The sequence below is a fragment of the Lampetra fluviatilis genome, chromosome 20, assembly GCF_964198595.1.
Source record: "Lampetra fluviatilis chromosome 20, kcLamFluv1.1, whole genome shotgun sequence".
Lineage (NCBI taxonomy): Eukaryota > Metazoa > Chordata > Hyperoartia > Petromyzontiformes > Petromyzontidae > Lampetra > Lampetra fluviatilis.
The window spans coordinates 8,018,674-8,037,110 of record NC_136294.1 but is presented as its reverse complement, the minus strand read 5'-3'; the positions used below and the strand labels follow the sequence as shown (position 1 = coordinate 8,037,110).

General features: G+C 47.4%; 1 protein-coding gene across 1 annotated transcript in view; it reads left to right on the top strand.

The window, feature by feature from the left end:
* HS2ST1 (heparan sulfate 2-O-sulfotransferase 1) overlaps positions 1-18,437 on the top strand; it is a 58,745-nt gene that overhangs the window by 31,068 nt on the left and 9,240 nt on the right. The window contains exons 2-4 of the mRNA XM_078865546.1: positions 11,797-12,047; positions 15,566-15,651; positions 16,799-16,937. Of these exons, the coding sequence (XP_078721672.1) occupies positions 11,797-12,047; positions 15,566-15,651; positions 16,799-16,937 (476 nt within the window). The remainder of the gene's footprint in view (positions 1-11,796; positions 12,048-15,565; positions 15,652-16,798; positions 16,938-18,437) is intronic.

Genomic DNA, 18,437 nt, shown 5'->3' with positions numbered 1-18,437 from the left:
GCCACCATGCATATAAAGGATTTATAGTGAAAAACTTTGTTTTTACGGGTTAATTTTTTTTAATTCTTGCTTGTTGTGCACCCCTGCTATTGCAGCAGCAACATCGCAAAGTACATTTTTGAACATTTTATAGTTTATCTTTCCTAAGAGTGTGCCGTAGCTAAGCACACTCATGATAACCTGGGTTATAAGAGTTGTGGGTTTATAAATGTACTTAGTTGGCAAGCATTGTTTGTCTCCTGCTATTAGCCAGATACAAATTTTACCATAATGGCTGCATAGCAGTGCTCCAGTATTGATTCAGAAACTATGAATGAGGATGATGATGGTCATACAGTGCTAAGTGTACATTTCTTAGCAAAGCTTTCCCCCTGAGTGTGTGTGTGTGGGATTTTAAATAGAATCATTTGACATTACCGAGTTCCCTGTTTAATGTGTAAGGTGAACGTGCGCGTGATTTGTAGCGCGTGCCCATAACCGTTGTGTCAGATGCGGTTTGATAAATGAATGATTGAGGAATTAATGAATCCCTATTGACGTTGAGTCACTGCGAGAGGCGTGAACAGGTTAATTTCTGATGCGTATGCAGACTGAAATGAAAACGCTTTTTTTTACATCTTATTGAAAATTATACACGTGCAGAAACGTAAATTCCACAATTAAACACAACGCCAATTAATATTTAATCAGCGATCAATAGCAATTTCCCTAATTGACCACATGAAACGCGTAAAGCCGTTGGTCAAATTAAGACGGTCTTATGAATAATTCAATCCCATTTGGGGATTTGGCTCACCTACAGATGAGTAATAATTGCTAAAGAATGTTTGTTCCGGCAAGACCATTGAACGGGTGTGGGGGGGGCATGGTCGTTTCTTCTCATGTGCACGCACGCTCTCTCGTCTGTTGGAAAACAACGGCGCTCGATCGTGTTTAAGGTTAAATTTATGGGCACCTTTATTGGCGCTGGCCCAAGCTAACCGGTTGAGTGTGTTGGACGCGACCGTGCCAAGCCCACGATATTATTGCTGTGCTCACTCCAATCTGGCCTCCCATCTGTTTACCCATTTGGCCGCGTCACTCCAGACGACGATGACGGAAGAGGAGGATGGCGAGTGTTCGGTGCAAAATCTGGCCGCCTTCTCTTCAAACTTCGTCATTCGAGGTGCTGGGCCGCCGTGTTTCTTGTTGCCCGACCTAGTTAGGCATCCGCCCCATGGTCAGCTCATTTAACTTTCCAAGTTACTCGCACTCGCCCATTCTTTTGTCCAGCGTCATGTGCCATGGTGGCGAGATGTTAACTGCCTTGCCTGGTTTACAGGAGGAGTTGGTGAGTTCGATCCCGACCCTGACGATTCCTGTATATTTGGAGTTTGCGTGTTCTCCTTGTAGTCACGCGGAGTTTTCTCCAGGTCCTCCATTTTTTTCCTCCACATTTAGAAGCATGCTTTTAGAGTAGTTGGCTGCTTTACATTTCCACGTGATAAGCCACTTCATTGAGATATCATTTGTGGCCAGGTTGCTTCTGAAACAGAGCTATATAGTTCAGTGGTCCTTGCCTTGTGAAATAAAATAGTTTAATCGTTTTTATTACGTAACATTTTTGAGTTTCAACTGTTACATAACAATCTTCCCATGAAGCTGTATTTTTAAAAAAACGTATTTTCATCACTATCTTTAGTCCATCATATTTTACACCCGTGAAATGTTCATCTAGTGCGATTGGAGCAGGTGGATCAGGTGGTATCTTGTGTGTAGCCTCTCTGATTGTTATCAGATTACAAGAGCTCTGGTTTGGCTCAGTAGATTAGAGAAATGCCCTTGCCCTGCCTAGCACCAACCATCCAAATCATCTGCTTGTAATCAACTCCCTAAGCACCCAGATAAGCCATTGAAAAAAACATCAATTTCAATTGAATTGTGCCCTAGATTTTACAAATTAATTGCACCCCAACATTATTGCTTCATATCAGAAGAGTGAGCTTATATATACTGGCAAATCCTGAACAGTGTAATGAGTTAAATATTCATGTGTCCACATACCGTGCTATGAGGGCCCATAAGGCTGGGAGGGAATAATGTGGTCATTTTATAAATTACACTTTTCCATTTTTTGGTCTCATCTACTCGCTGTTCATGCAATAATATTCTCCATTGGAGGCTTCCTTTTAACTTTATTCCTACATATTCTCCCTCTGAAGTGGCTTATCCGAAATTTACTTGCTATAAAGAACGGGCAGGTTTTTTTTTTGCCGATAGTGGAAGTTTTACGGCCATATTCATCTTTTATTTGCGCAGCTCAAAACTTAATGGAATAAATTTATGCTCCCCGCATAAAGTGTGTCTGCAAGAACGCACGTTCACTGCGACACCGTTAAATGTTCATTTCAATCAACGTGTTACTTGTTGAGAATGTTTCAGAGATGTCTCACTTCATTGTTTTCGTAGAACGTCAGCCTACCATCAGTGGGGACGCCCAGACAGTCGGGTCCAATGATCCTTTCATCAACATCATCATCCTCATCCTCCCTGATCAATAAATGCAAGCACTGTCTATAGCTACGTAATTAGTGAACCGTTTTGCTGGAAAAATATATTTTTCTGTGCACGCAGAAAAATATAGTTTTAGACAGCAAAAGCACACTGGGAAGCCCCTGATTGTTTGCATGGCAAGGTGACGGCAGCAATCTTGCAATGTTCGAGCGCACACCGCCTGTGTGTGTTGAGCACCGGCTCATCAAGAGTTGGATTTGTGACCTGTTCGTTTTATGCAGCAGCGAGGTTACTAAACATCGGTTTCAAGCTAAGCAACGCTCGCCAGTGCAATGTAGCCCACCGTCCTGCTGTTAATTGTGCACGTTTGCTGAGAAGCCCTCCACGTGCATTGTGGGGGACAATTTGGCACGAGCCTGAGGCTGCACACACAGCTTCAAATAGTTTACATAGCGGATGAGCAACTCCAAGATTTGCAATAAAGAGTTGGGTCCCTCTGATCACTCCCACACGCAACGTGACGTGCTGCGCTCATCGTAGGGGGGGTGGTTCTGTGACAACGCACTACATTATTAATAATTACCCGTAATGTTTGTTTAAATCCCTGCCGCGTTGTTTGTATGGCAACGCGAAGAAAACATAATTTTGATGCAAATTTAGGCCATGTTGTTTAAGAGGGAACACTTTCACGCTGCCAGGTTCCCCCATAAATGTGCGATTTAGAGCGATAACTGGCAGAGACGATTAAGCAATCTTTAACGAGTTTCTTTTTGTTGGTGAAATATATTTGCTGTGAATGTGTTTTACGTGAGAAAAATCAGAGAAATGTATTGGAGTTTTTGGATTTTTAAAACTGTACAAACAATGCATTTTAATATTTGTTATCTTTCTTGAAATTTGAGCCAGTTTTCGTTACAAATGGGCTATTGGCATCATGTTATGAGGCAATGTGTCCATCCAGAAGCCTCACGGTGCATTGCAAACCACCCATACGTTGGAGTGACCTGCTGAAGAGGAACTCTTAGAACTTCTTCTGAAATGCCTTCAAGTGACCTTTGTTTATCCACGTGTTCGGTCTGCTGCACTTTCCCACCTAAAACTGAACTAAACTATTTGTTTACCAGGTCAAGGCCACTGCACTTTTTTTTCGAGGCAACCTGTCCAAACATGGTAGCTCATCGAAGTGGCTTATCCTATGTGAGAATTATAACATAAACGCATGTTTCTAAATGTGGAGGGCAAAACCGGAGGATCAGGAGAAAATTACACGCAGCCACGGGGAGAGAGAAGATGCTAACTCCAGATATGAAGGTGTGGGATTGAATCCACGACCACCCAGGCGAGGGAGATAACATCTCGCCACCGAGGTGCCACCTGCCTTGCTAAAGAGAAATGTTCATCACGTGGAAGATGTTTCTCGCGTGGGGAATTCTCTAGAGCTAAAAGTTGGGCCACATTAACTGGAAAACCAAATTTTATATATTTTTCTTCTTGGTTCTTTCGGTAAAGTCACGTAGAATGGAAATAATAAAATAATAATATTTGTTCTTTCGGTAAAGTCACGTAGAATGGAAATAATAAAATAGAACCAAGAGAACCAAGAAGATGAATTCCTGCAGTCACGAAAGCTTTAAATCGAAATTTACATATTTTGTTGTGCAGTTATTGGTGACTTGGTTAAGACCACAAACGCATTACACTTGAAATCCTAATTTAATCACAGAAAATATTTAAATAGCGAGTGTGTGATTAGACCAAGAAAGGCTGAGCTATTGGTCAGGTGTGGCCCCTTGATATGTCAAATTGATTGTCGTGTAAAGGCGTAATTGTCAGTCTTTTGCCATTCAGAGATTACCCAAATTTAGCTTCAAATGTAGATTGATAGCTTAGTCCCAGTTTAGCTGGTTTAAATTCAACAAAACAGGCATGTGAAACAAACATTAAATAGTATCCATGTTTTACAGACCATCTTTTCTCAAGGCTCGACCAGTAAAATACTTAAATTAATGTAATTGTCCACACTCAGCAGCTGTAGCCGTTTAATTTGCTTTTTGTAATGCTAATAAAAAACACACTGAGAATAAACTGACCAATAACACCTGCAAACAAGTGCTTTTCCTCCAATTTGCAGTGTCAAAGACTAGGTGGTAAATACTGATGCAAATAATTTCCTGCCATTTTTTTTATTCCTTGACTGTAATTTTCAGTCAAATTTTGGGCTGGGAGCTCTCCTCCCCCACCCACCCACTCACCTCCCTCCCCGCCCGCCCGCCTCCCCGCTGGTGCAGGGGATTGTGAGCACTCCATCACAAAGCGAGCCATATGGCCTGTCTGTACATAATAACCCCCATCATATTACGCTGATGTAGGAGTGAGTAACGGCCGACCGTGGTTGCTGCATTCTTATTAACCGTTTTCTGCACGAGCCATCGTTTACGAACGGCCGGAGCTAAATCGCAGCTTCTCCGTTGCTCTGCCCTTTTGTCTTTTTTTCCCCCGCAGCGGCACGGCTGTTTGAACCTACACGGCAGGCTTCCCTGCGCAGTGAACGGGTGTGAGACCTGTCCGCTGTATGCCTGCGCCGTAGCCGTTTTTTGGTGAAAACTCTGACCTAAAACCGCAGTCGTTTAACGTGTCCATTCCGATTGTTTTCGACCGCCGCTGCGACGTAAATAGGAGGGAAAAGCAGAGGCGGAGGGAAATTAAAATAAAAGTTACGACGTAATTTCATAGCTGGGTGGGTTAAGCCAGGCAGGAGGCAGCAATATGGAATATGCACGCTGATTTACTGGCTCGTGCAGCCTTGTGTGAGGAATCGAAACGGTGTGCGAGGAGCTCGCCGGATATTAAGAGCGGGCCTCCGGTCGCAAACTGCGCTGAATCGCCGCGAGGCCGTTGCGGGATACGGACGACGTGTGTGACCCCAGGCGTCACGCACCCCCCGTACCGTTCGTGGCACCACCGCAAACGTCAATTTGTCAACAAGTATCCAGGTGGTTCATTGGGCACTAACACCTTTACCAGAGCACTGCGCCAGCATGTGGTATATATGTATGCCGGTGTTGGAATATGGGTTGCAACTGCCTGTTAATAACTTCACACGCAAAAATTCAAACGCTTTATACTGTAAGTTATATAACTTGCAATTTGACTTGTTCCTCTGACTGTGACTCATCTCTATATTAAAAATAAATATGCCTACTTTTCTATGCAGCGTCTTCAGATTTGGTTCCCTTTTGATGCCACTGTAGACAATACATCCTTATTGAATTGTGATTGAAGGGACTTCAGAAGTAATAATTAAGAAACTCATCATTTATTTTTTAACCAGGTAAGGCCCACTGAGCCATATAGCTCTTTTTCAGAAGCGACTTTGCCACAAATGATAGCTTAACGAAGTGGCCTATCATGTGGATATTTTTAGCAGCCAAACACTCTCTATAAACGCGTGTTGCTAAGTGTGAAGGCACAAACCGGAGGACCCAGACAAAAAAATCCACGCAACCACAGGGAGAATATGCAAACCCCATATATGCAGGCGTCAGGGTCAGGATCGAACCCATGAGCTCCTGCATACCAGGCGAGGAAGTTAACCTCTCGCCACGGTGGCTCCCATAAGTATGAAGTATCTTCGACGAGCGGTGAAGGTTCCAAATGTCAATGTTTTCACCTCGTGGAACGATGCTGATAAGCACGGTTGGATGGTAATTAGGATCAAAAAGGACGAGAGAGTTGTATATAGTGGTGTCTTATTTCATGGACGTGCAAACCCACCACGATGTGATCGCACTCAACAGAGGATGTGCAGAATGGGGTTTTCTGCAACAACAACAACAAAATAGGGCGAGCTGACTGGCCCAGGTTGCCCTCAACAAGCACCGTAAACAAAATCGAAATCTGAGTGCCACATTTTTTTTTTAGTTTGGAGGATCCGTCAAGTAGCTTTTGGCAGCAATAAAAAAAAGGAAAAACAACGCCCACAGGTCACTTGGTCTTATTTACGCGGTTGCGCCAGTGCGTTGTGGGTGCGACCGCACGTGGCCCGCACGTTCGGCTTTGCGCCCTCTCCTCCCGTCCGCGCAACGAACCCCGCTCTGCGATCGACACCAGCTCGCGTAGCGAGCGGCTGCTGTAAATCGACGTGATTTTCATTTTTTTATTTCTGCTCGCTCGCGTTTGGTTCCTGCGCTCGGTTCTTTGTCGACGTGCACGTTTCAAGCGGAGATTCTCGTATAAATGGCGTGCTGTTTATACTGCGTGCGAGCGTGAGTATACAGTAATGCTGCTGCCCTCATTACCTCGTCGCCTTCAGTTGCGATTAGCGATTCTCAACAGCGCTACCTCTCAAAAATGTTTGCGTGCATAAATGAACTCGTTACATTATGAATCTGCGATGCTGTTTACAAGCAAAAAATGCATTGAGCATAAAGCGACTAAATATAATTGCTGTGAAACAAATTACAGAAGTTGGGTCATTTAAAAATAATACTGCATCGCTAAAACGAGCAAAGAGAACCCATAAAACATGCATATATCAATTACCTTGCATACATATTTACGTGAGTGTGTGTATAATATGCAAAATCTAAGTGTGTGATTGCCACACGATCGTCTGGCGTCTACGTACATGGAGCGCATGTGCTCTCTTTCCTTGGACCGCTGAAGCCCTCGCATTTGGCGGCTCTGCTCTCCCGTCCACATGCTGTTGCGAACTTTCTCTTCGCCTCGGTCGATTTAACCCCCCGGCGCGACACTTGCCGCCCCCACCTCTGCCTGCCATATGCCAGGAATTGAACCCGTAAGGAAGCACGTGGAGAGGAGAGGCTCGCGTCAAATGCGTTGTCGACTGAGGAGTGTCTTGCGCTGCGGGTGGTTGTTCACACGCCGTGGAAATAGCTCCTCCTTTCGGAGTGTTTAGATTATTGTTTGGCTGCTGTAAATTTCCACACGGTAAGCCACTTAGTTGAGATATCATTTGTGGCCAGGTCGCTTCTGAAAAGAAGCTCATAGCTCCATGGGCTTGAACTGGTAAAATAAAAATTGTTCAGTTTCATTATTTTGGTAATTGTCTTACCTTTCCTAGACTTTACACTCCTATCGTGTTTTTGTTTGCTGTTGTAACCTTCTGACCTGCCCCCCCCCCCGCTACTGGACATCTGTGAAAACGACCTTTATAGCTCATCGGATTCCTCCTCCAGTCTGAATAAAGATTCTGATTCGGGTCTTTCGTGAGTGGTAGCAGCGACGCCCTCGGCGCGGCGCGGCGGCGGAGCAGAGATCGGCATTTTTTACGAACGGCGTCGGGGAAATCGACTGTGCGGGACGACGGTGCTCGGTGGCTCCACAGTGGGGAAGGGATTTTAGCTGCAAGCGGAGCGAGGTGCCGTGTCAATCAACGGCCGTGACACCGGCGCCTCGTACAGCTTCTAACAGGCTGTTGAGGCAAGTGCTGTTAGCAAGCACCTAATTAAAGCCAGTACAGCATACGAGGGAGGTGGGGAGGGAGGTGTGGCCAGCACAACGCCCCTCCGTCTTTGTCTCCCCAGTGTTGATGCTTACCGCACCAGGTACTCGTTTAAGGCTGAGTCGACCTGGGGGGGGGGTGGGGGCCCAGGATCGTTTCAGACATTTGTCATTGGTGTTGGCTGTGAGCTGACATTGAACTGGGTCACTGGGTTCTGATGCTCAGTGCACTAACCACTACATTAATGCTCATTTATACACACACATAGCATGGGAATGATATACACGTGATTACACACTTACATATTTTGTATTTACACGTACAAACAAACCCTTGGTCAATCCATTGCTTCGTGTCAGAGGTCCAATAAGATCTGGTGCTTTCCGGGTGATAAGGTCATATGAGCAATACAATTTAAAATTCTATAATCTCCAAATGTGTTTCTGTCTGCATATCATTGCTCCATATATATATACAGGTGCGCATAAAAATATGCATGTGCTGTATACATGCATACGTGCATGCATGCATTTTCAATATATGTATGGCGATTTCTCCATCCGGTGAATGCGTACCCATGTCATTGTATGATTGCCGTCTTATCAGGCTTATGCAAATGTAATACGCATGCAAAATATTATTTTAAATGTTACGCTTACATTTTCCTGAATCGGGGTGTTTAGGCAGGCCAGGAAAGAAGCCTCGATGGATTTGCCTTTGTTAAAAAAAGCTGGCTGTGGTAAACGATAACATCTATTTTAATCGATGAAATCAAAATCTACTGCTGTTTTGCGCACACACATTGGCCTCATGTTAATTGCATCCGTGCGTGGATGTATACGTGCGTGCGCGCGTGGATGTATACGTGCGCGTGTATGCGCGCGTGTATACGCGCGTGTATACGCGCGTGTATACGCGCGTGTATACGCGAGTTCGTGTGAAAGGGGAGCGGTAGTGTCGTGGTTAGCGCACGGCGCTAAGAACCCAACAACCGTCTGATTCCCGCTCACGACCAAAAAAGTGACGAATATTTTTTTTACATCCATGCCCATCGTCCACTGGGGAATTAGTCTCCACAAGTTCACAATCCCGTTAGGCCCCCGGAATGTAGTGCAGGCAGAGTTTTTGGAGGGCACGGAGTGCCCGCCCCTACCACCTTGCTTCCCGAGACCATAATCGTAAGCCTCCCATCTTTTTTCTGCATCACGAGGCAAGCTGCAACTAGTTTTAGATATCCAGATAAAAGTTAAAAATGTAATACTATTTTCACACTTCGAGCGTCGGGCATGCAAGAAACTGCGTACAACCTTTCTTGCTTCTTCATCATCATCGCCTTGTGTGTGTGTGTCTGTTCTGAAGTCCAGTTAGGCAGTCTACTTGGCAAGCGTATGCTTCCCACTGGAAGAAACGTCGAGGATGGTACCACGTGACGGGTGTGAACCTGGCGCATTGCGGCGTTTGCGCAGATTGTGCAATTCTTAGTGGAGGCGTTCGATGAGAGACTTTCGTTGACGGCCCTGATGGTCAGAGTGGCGGCTATCTCGGCCTTCCCCCACGAGGAAGTCGAGTGGCACGCAGTGGGATCCTCAGAGTGCTGTTAAGAATTGTCAGTGCCATGAGGCAGGAGAGGCCACCAATAAGGTCCAGGGGGGGGGGGTGTAGCTCCCTTTTACGCCTGGTGCTGAACGCTCCATTGTAGTTCTCTCTTTTGTACCCTGGGTGCGACGTGCTCCCGAGAGGCTGTCAACTCTCCAAACGCTGTCTCGGTTGGCGATCACCTCACCGCGAAGGAGGGTTTGGCAAACTACGAGCCCTTGTGGTGGACCCTCCATTTACCGTCATATCTAACGGGAAGGTCAGTGTCGCGGACTTGCCCCCCCCCCCCCCCCCTTGTTTGTCTTGAAGGTTCTTTCCGAGTTCCATATCAACCGGGAGATTAAGCGTTGTAGGAGTTTTTGCCCCACCACCTTTCTGCTCCCCGGCAGAAGCAAGGCTTCATTGGCTCGACCCGGTTCGTTGGTCGTTGATCTTCTGTCTCTTCTCTGTCTGCCAACGTGGAGTAAGGCGGAGCAGCTGTTTGTGTTGTAGAGAGAAATAAAATGGGGGGGGGGTGGGAGGTGGAGGCGGCGGCTTCCAAACAGAGGGTGGCTACATGGCGTGTTGCAATGCATCCAAGAGGCGTGTACGAGATCAAGGGGCGCGGCAGAGTCGAGCGACGTAATCCGTATTCCACCAGGGCCACGTCGTCAGGTGTCCTGGGCTAGCAAAGGATGTCGTGCCGCTGGCATGAATCTGCAAGGCCGCGGTGTGGAGCTCCCCCCCCCCCTCCTCCACCTCACATGTTTACCAAAACACTGCAGGCCTAATTTGTGGGGGTGGGGGGGGGCTCAAAACGGCCGATTTTAGGAACGCGGTGCTCTCGACCGCGGTGACCCAGTAAGAGCTTCCTGCAGGTTAAGATCCTTTTTCTCGCCTCTGGCTTAGCTCTGTCTTTAATTCACTTGTGTACAGTCTGACCGTGTCGGTGGCCATTGTATAAATAAACAGGGTTTTAGCAGCTGCGTTAAACCCAGTTTTCATGGTTGGCCACCCGGCACGCTCCACATTCGTCCACATTCCCCGCAAAAAGGGTTCCCACCTTCTCTAATGCCTGGGCGGCGTGTATCTGGAGTGTGTGCCGGTAAGGTGAAGTGCACAGTTGTGCTTGGCTGGATCGTTTTGTTGAGTTGCCATTGTTATTGTCTGATTGGTCTGTATCTCATGGCGACGAGATGTTAACTACCTCGCCTGGTATACAGGAGGGCGTGAGTTCAATCCCGACCCTGACGCCTGTATATTTGGAGTTTGCATGTTCTCCCCGTGGCCACGTGGATATTTTTCTCCGGATCCTCCGGTTTTTCCTTCCACATTTAGAAACATGCGTTTAGTGTATTTGGCTGCTGTAAATTTCCACGTGATAAGTCACTTCGCTGGCTATCATTTGTGGCAAAGTCGCTTCTGAAAATAGCTATATAGCTCCGTGGGCCTTACCTGGTAAAATAAAAAAAAATGTAGTTTAGTTGACCTTGTTAATGCATCTCACAGATCCGGGTTGCCGTCACGTAACCTCCTTAAATCGCTAGGTTATACACGTGCTTTTGGAACCCATCTCGCTCGGTTCGATTGTCAGCCATGGGTTAAGGGAGTCTTCCCCTAGGTTCACTCGGCCTTAAAGGTGTGCTTGGACCGCTGTGTAAACATCAGCACTGGGGGACACAAACGCGGCGGGACGTGTGATGCTGGCCGCACCACGCCGCCACGTGCCAATCTGACACGAGATAGGTGCTCGCTTAAGAGCACTTGCCTCAATCGTGTTTCATGGTTTTGCAGGCGATATTTGTGTGTCCGCGCGGGTGTGCTCTTGGAGATGCACGTGCTTGGAATTACATTGCGAGATGGGAACAGGAACGCATGGTTGGAGAAGATACGCAGGTTAAAGATTTTGACCGCACAGAAAAGCAAGTGGGCTCTGACAAAGCATGTCAGGAGAAGGGAGGATTGGAAGTGCTCTAGACCCACGGCGGAGTAGCAGCCAGCAGAGCGACCATGGCCAAGATGAAGCTGTCAACGGCCCGTGACAATTACCTGGGCCTCCCCTAGGTCGACTGGGCCTCAAATGAGTACGTGGTGCGATGTGTAAACAAAGTCGGCCGAGCATGGTGCTGGCCACCCCACCCCCGTTGCGTGCCTTGTCGGCCCTTCACAAAGGTGCTGCTCGCTAACAGCACTTTTACCAACCGTCTGTTAAGGCTATCCACGGGCGGGGGGAAATATTTGTGTTCTCTGTGCTGTTGATGCAGAGCGGGCCGTGGCGCTGCACCAGGTGCGAGCCATAGAGCAGAGGCACACACAGGAGCTGGCAACGCGCGCCGAGGGTGGCCCCTGGGGAACGGGGGGCCCAGACGACCTCATCGTGCTCTACAACCGCGTGCCCAAGACGGGCAGCACCTCGTTCACCAACATCGCGTACGACTTGTGCGCCCGCAACAAGTACCACGTGCTGCACATCAACACGAGCCGCAACAACCCCGTCATGTCGCTGCAGGACCAGGTGGGCGTCTACCGCAAAGCACTCTTGCCAGGCGCGTGACGACGCGTCGATTCCCTCAAGCTCGGGCGATACATCGAACGAACAATTGTGGGCGTTAGCGATCGATGTTTTTCTGTTGGAGGGTGTCGCATGTTAATGTCGTTCAACGTCGCCCGCCCCCCCCCGCCGCAGCCGCTAGATAGAGGCACAACGGTCTGCTGCAGTGTGGTGAAATAGAATTGATTGCGCGAATTGAAACGTGATCATGAACCACGATGATTAAATCGGCAGGAGGGGGGGGAGTATTGTTACACCCCTAGTGACAGTCCCACACCCCCTAGTGACATGGGTGAATGGTTCCTTCCCTGCCGGGATACGTTAAACCTAGGGTTTTGTGAGCTCGAAAATAAATAGTTTTCATAATCGCGTTAATTAAATTCTTTCATTTATTTGTAATTCACGTATTGTGTCGAGTGTTATCGTAGTAGGTATTTGCATTTCTATTAAAATAAATTGTCGCTTATCAAGATGGTAAACAAAAGAATGTAATTACATTTCTCATGGCATGCAGTAAGCAACAGACCAGCTGTCGTAGAAAATATAGAAATCTTTAAATCTGGCAGTGAGGTCTAAAAACAAAAGCACAATATAGAATAATCGTGCTCGCTGCTAAAGTGCCCGCTAATTTCTTGCCACGCAATGCGTTGCTTTTGACTGCTGCACTTTTATTGAGGCTGTTCAAAACATCGGTGGTCATTCGTCAACGACACAGCCTTAATTGTAAAAGTATATAATAGGTAACGTTTCGGGTAACAGCCCTTATTCATGTGCTTCTAATATGTTAATAAGAAGGACCATCGCCCAAAACATCACCTTTTGGATATGTTTTCCGGTCAAGGTCTCGGCGTTATCGACGAAAGTGTTGAGTGCGTTTTGTTACTTGTGCTTTGTGCAACGCTGCCAATGCAGTGTCTCCAAATAATTTGTTTACTGGCGATAGGTCACCTCTCCGGGTTGATGTGCGCAAAATTCGTGGTGCGTCGCGCACTGCACATTTAGGCCGGCGACACGAGCGACGCTTCAATTGATGTCTCGCCGCCGTCCCCCGTCAGGATGGGATGACGTGTCATGAGCACGATGCCAATGCTGTAAATCCATCCTTCCCCCCCGCTGAATTACGGCTTCTGCTACCGCAGCCCCAAGTCGTCTTAAAAGCAGGTAGCAGCATGTGCTCGCACGGACTTTGTCAATTCAAAGGTTGGCGGTGTAGAGGTGGAGTGGAATCCCCAAAATAAATTCTTCAGTTCAGAAACGATGAGTGCCTGGCTCCTACAAGCTCGTGGCATGGCTTGTTAAGCCATGCATCACGCTGTTAGCTTAAACTCAGCCGGTGTTGATGCCAAATAGTCAATTAAAAACATACCGTTAAACAGTAAAACAAGGATTGAGCACCGCTGTTGTAAGGCGGCCACCTGCTTGAAACGACCATGGAGGCCCTTAATGGGCCACCTCCGGCGTAATTTCGGCTAACCGTGTGTATGGAGACCACAACCCCAGCGACGGCAGCTTGATGGGGAAACTGTCAATGGTCATTACCCAAATGTTCTGCCGTAACTTTAGAAACATGGACAAGGATTATGGGTTGTGTATTTTTTTTTTTTCTCGGGCTCTCTTTACCAATTTGTTTAATTCCACCGTGTAGCACTGGTCGTAACGCACAGGAATTATTTGCTCTAATTTGTCAAAGCTAACGGCATGTGACCACACGGGAAGCATCCCCCTCGTACCTCGCGAACGCGCTTCAGCGTCGATCGCAGTCGTACGTGCGGTGAGAGCGCGCACCTGTTGTCAACGTCCGGAGTTCATAGCCAAACCCGAAGCAACGTCACCCAAAGACTCTCCAACCTTCCCTTTGGCCATCTTCCTCGTCCAACGAAACGGATGGTGATGAGCCGAGCGGATGTGCCGCCTTGTAAAAGGGGGAACTCGGCACGCATTGCCGAGCCTCCTTGTTCTCGGGTGGTGCCTCGCCGACTGCCTGTCGCACCCGGAGGCCCCTCCCCCCCCCTCCCCTGTCATGCTCACGACGCCGACGGCCACATCCGCGAACATAAGCTCGTTAAATTGGCGCCGCCGTGCTCGAGCGGGTTTTAATTCGCCGTTGGCGCCAGGAGAAAGGATTTCTGCGCGGAGGAGGAGAGCGAGGCGATGGACGCGTTGTGCGAGAGAGGATGGCCGAACCTGCGCGCTCCCTCTCTCGTGCGCGGGACCACAGGGACGCGCGCTAGCGGAACCAGAAACTTTAACTGCGCTCCGCTACCGTGTGCAGCATAGTAATTTCAAATAGGGATGCAGGGAGGATTGTGAGAAATGCAGGATACTTCGTGCTGCGTACGTTTCCTTCGCATATGCAATCACGTACGAGACATCGATGCCTCGCTTAGCCTAGTTTGACCGTCAATAATAAACGTGTGTTCTTTGCGAGCGCCAGTAGCACGCACAGGGAAGGGTGTGGGCAGCAGCAGCAGCAGCACACACGCGCACAGCCACCTTTTGTATCCTAAAATGTAATGTTCGTAAACCCATTCTTAACAAGTAGTCACCTTTAGGCCTCAGTGTACCTAGGGGAGGCCCAGCCCGTGTTCAGATGTCAAGTGGCGCTGGCGATGGACACGGCTAGGAGGTGAACCTGTGTCGTTAGCGCAGTGTTCTTGCCGAACCAAAGTAGCACAGCTCAATTTAACACGTAGGCTTTCGCGACTAATACTATTCATAATCAACGTTTTTGGGTTTAGATCGCGTTATTTATAAATGTGTCGTAACCCTCCACCACCCGACACGGCCAATCAGTAAAAAAAAAGTGTCACGTTGACAAAAGACAAATAGTTCACTGCTTTAGCCCACCGGTGTGTTGAAGCGTGAAACCACAACATTTACAATTTTTGAGTACGACGTTTTGCTGGTAATTGCATCCAGCATCCAATGCACAATAATACACACGTGCACATGAAGACAAATGTCCCCCATACAGCCTTTACCAGAGCTCTTGAAGCAAGCGCGATAAGCGAGCACTGGTTAAGGCTGGCACGGCACAAAAGTGGGGGTGGTGTAGTCACCACTCCATGCCTGGCCGCTTTTGTTTCTTCAGTGGTGATGTTATACCCACTGGTCCATTTGAGTCCGAGTCGACCTAGGGGAGGCCCAGAACCGGTTAGGATACTTGCCACCATTATTGGTCGTGAGCAGGAATCAAACTCGGGTCGCCGTGTTCGCAGAGCAATGCACTAAACACTGTGCTCTTTGCACACACGTATGCACACAAGATACACAGATGCACGCACGGATGCACATGCCCACACTGAAAGATATTACTTGCACGCATGCATGAACACGCATGCGCAAGCCAACTAGGGAGCTGCACATAAATACAAAGTGTTGCACAATCTGTTTCATATAGCCGGTGACTGCTACCTTTTATTTGTTTAGTACTCTTGACCCCGATTGTTTGTGTTTCTTGTTGTCATTGTTTTCTTTTTAAGGCGAGATTTGTTAAGAACGTAACGGTGTGGAAGGAGATGAAGCCGGGATTTTATCATGGACACTTGGCGTTCGTTGATTTCAGCAAGTGAGTCGGAGTGTCTCCATCAGCTCGCTCGTGCTTCTCTTGAGTGTAATATTGCTGTCATATCCGTGGGGTGTTTTTGCTAGTCTAAAAAAATTATGGGAAAATAAGAATAGGTTTTACCATATCCGGAAATAAAGCAGGTTTGTTTTCATGTTTTGCCACAAGTACGTGTGGTTAATGCAGACATCATGCCTTGCAAAAGGTATATTTTTGGTGTTTGAATATCTTGACAACTGTTTAACACGTAGGCTTTCGCGACAGGAGGATTTTATCCTACAAATCTGGCTGCGGCCTGATGATGCCCGTTGTAATTGCTGGCGAAACGTTGTGCTAAAATTGCTAATGTTGTGGAATTACTCTCCAACACACCGGTGTGCTGTACTAGTAACGAATTGGCATGTTCTGTTTACGTGACAAACCTTACTATATTTCACGCAAGTTTTGTGGGACTATGGGAGGAGGTTTAGGAGGAAAATGAAATGTATGCAGTTGAAATTTGGTTTCTTACAAGCCTGGTGAGAAAAAAATGATTACATCTCGTGAGGAACAAACATTTGGAACATCACGGAGAGTGAACACTCGATAGGACGGAAGAGAGTTGCACTGTAGTGGGTATAGTCACGTGTGGCAGATGGATGAAAACTCGATTACCCAGGTGGTCCTCTCAATTATGAACGCAGGGAAGAAGAGACAGAGTTAGCAAGGGGTGAGACTGAGGTGCCATGGAGGCCTTGGGAGAGAGAGAGAGAGAGAGGACTGCACCTGAGATTTATGAAGACAGAAGTTGGGAAGATAGGAATGTTTGTAGTCTCCCAACAAAACCATGCGATGCCTAGACATAGAGACTGATGAGTATCATAATGATTGTTGGTGTGAGCATCGATCCATATTCATTATTGTCAACTTAATCGTCGTTCCGCCCCGGCACCGACTGCCACCGCAGGCAAGAATGGTGCAGAGAAACAAAGCGAGGCTTCTGGATGTGACGAGGCGACCTCTTCCAGTCGAGAAATGCCACGAAGCAAGTTCCCCCGCCCACTCGGCCGTGCAGAGCTGCAGTACGGGAGCTCCCCCCCCACCGTGACAGGCGTCGTGTTATCGTGAAGGCCGCGAGTCAACGGAGTGGTGTCGTTCCCCACACCCCCAGGTTCGGCGCCTACAGAAAGCCCATCTACGTAAACGTGGTGCGCGACCCCATCGAGCGCCTCGTGTCCTACTACTACTTCCTGCGCTTCGGGGACAACTATCGGCCCAGCCTGCGGAGGCGCAAGCAAGGGGACAAGAAGGTAATCCGGCTTGGGTTCACGCGCCAGTGGGGAGTGGCCCACGCGCACCTTGGAGGGTGAAGGGTTTGGTCGACCGCGTAGATTTGACGAGCCCCTCAAAAAACGGTGATTGCGGGAGGTGGTAGTACAGCAAAGTGGGTTCATCAACCTGCCTTGATAAACCCAAAGTGGGTTCATCAAAGTGGGGTCATCAAGGCGAGCTGATAAACATTCCACGGTGGCGAGATGTTAACTACCTCGCCTGCTGTACAGGAGGTCGTGGGTTTGATCCCGACCCTTACGGCTGTATATTTGGAGTTTGCATGTTTTTTTTCTCCGGGTCCTCCGGTCTTTACCTCCACATTTAGAAACATGCTTTTCGAATAATTGGCTGCTATAAATTTCCACATGATACGCCACTTCCTTGAGCTATCACTTTTGTGGCCAGATCGCTTCTGAAAAAGAGCTATACAGTTCAGTGGGCCTTACCTGGTAAAATGAAAAAAATCGTTTAGTTTATAGTCTGTGCAGACCTGTGAGCGTTATCATCTCGTAAATGTGCTTTTTTACAGACGCTCTGGTTTCTTGGCACGATTAAAGCCCTTCTTTTATAGCATTAATATGTTATTAATTACAAGCCTGGGGCTCAGAGAAGGCAAAGGTGTGAAACCTTTCCTGTGGAGAACTTAACGCTTTAATAATGGGGCAACTATAGCAAACTCATTCGCACAGGGTATCGTCGTTTCGTTGAGATGGCGATTAAGGGGCCGGCGGAGTGGTGGTGCAATGTTTCGTGCACTTTGCTGTGAACCTGGTTACCCGAGTTCAATTCCTCACCACGGCTAACGTCACTGGCAAGTGATCTGGCCGAACAAACCCTAGTTGCTGGGGCGTAATGGAGATAACTTAATCCAGCAATGGATTAGCGAAGGATTGCAAATTGCTATTTTCCCAATTGGCTGCTTCAATTTGTTGGTTGTTTCTTTAAAATGTAATTTTAGATAGTGCTTTGTTACCTGTGCAATTATGTTTCTTTTATGCATGTATGTTGAACTTCTTTCGCACCGCACGTAGCCAACCATGCTCATCGGAGGTGCAGGGCAAGGACAAACTAAACGCAAAAAGCTGTTTTTTATTGTCTAGTGTGATTATTGAATTGGCATTGTTATTTTTTATATAGATTTATTTTGTTTGGTATCTGCAATGAATTTTCCAAATGTGAATCGTGCCTCTTGTATTTTAAACCAGGAGCGGGGGGGAGGGCTTGTTTAAATTGGGCTCTCATACCATTTCTAAAACAAGGTCATTGATTGGCATCGAGTGGGTCATCTGATAATCGATCCACCAATTGCTTTCATTCATAAGCGACCGAGAGCCCATTGATACTAATAATCCATCTTTCGATGGAGGTTTCGTGCGTCAAACACAAAAGACGAGAATGTAAAGGTGTATTTCACTTCTGAATTAAAATAAAAGTGAGTGCAATAAAACACCCAAGTGAGCATTCATGAACAATACAAT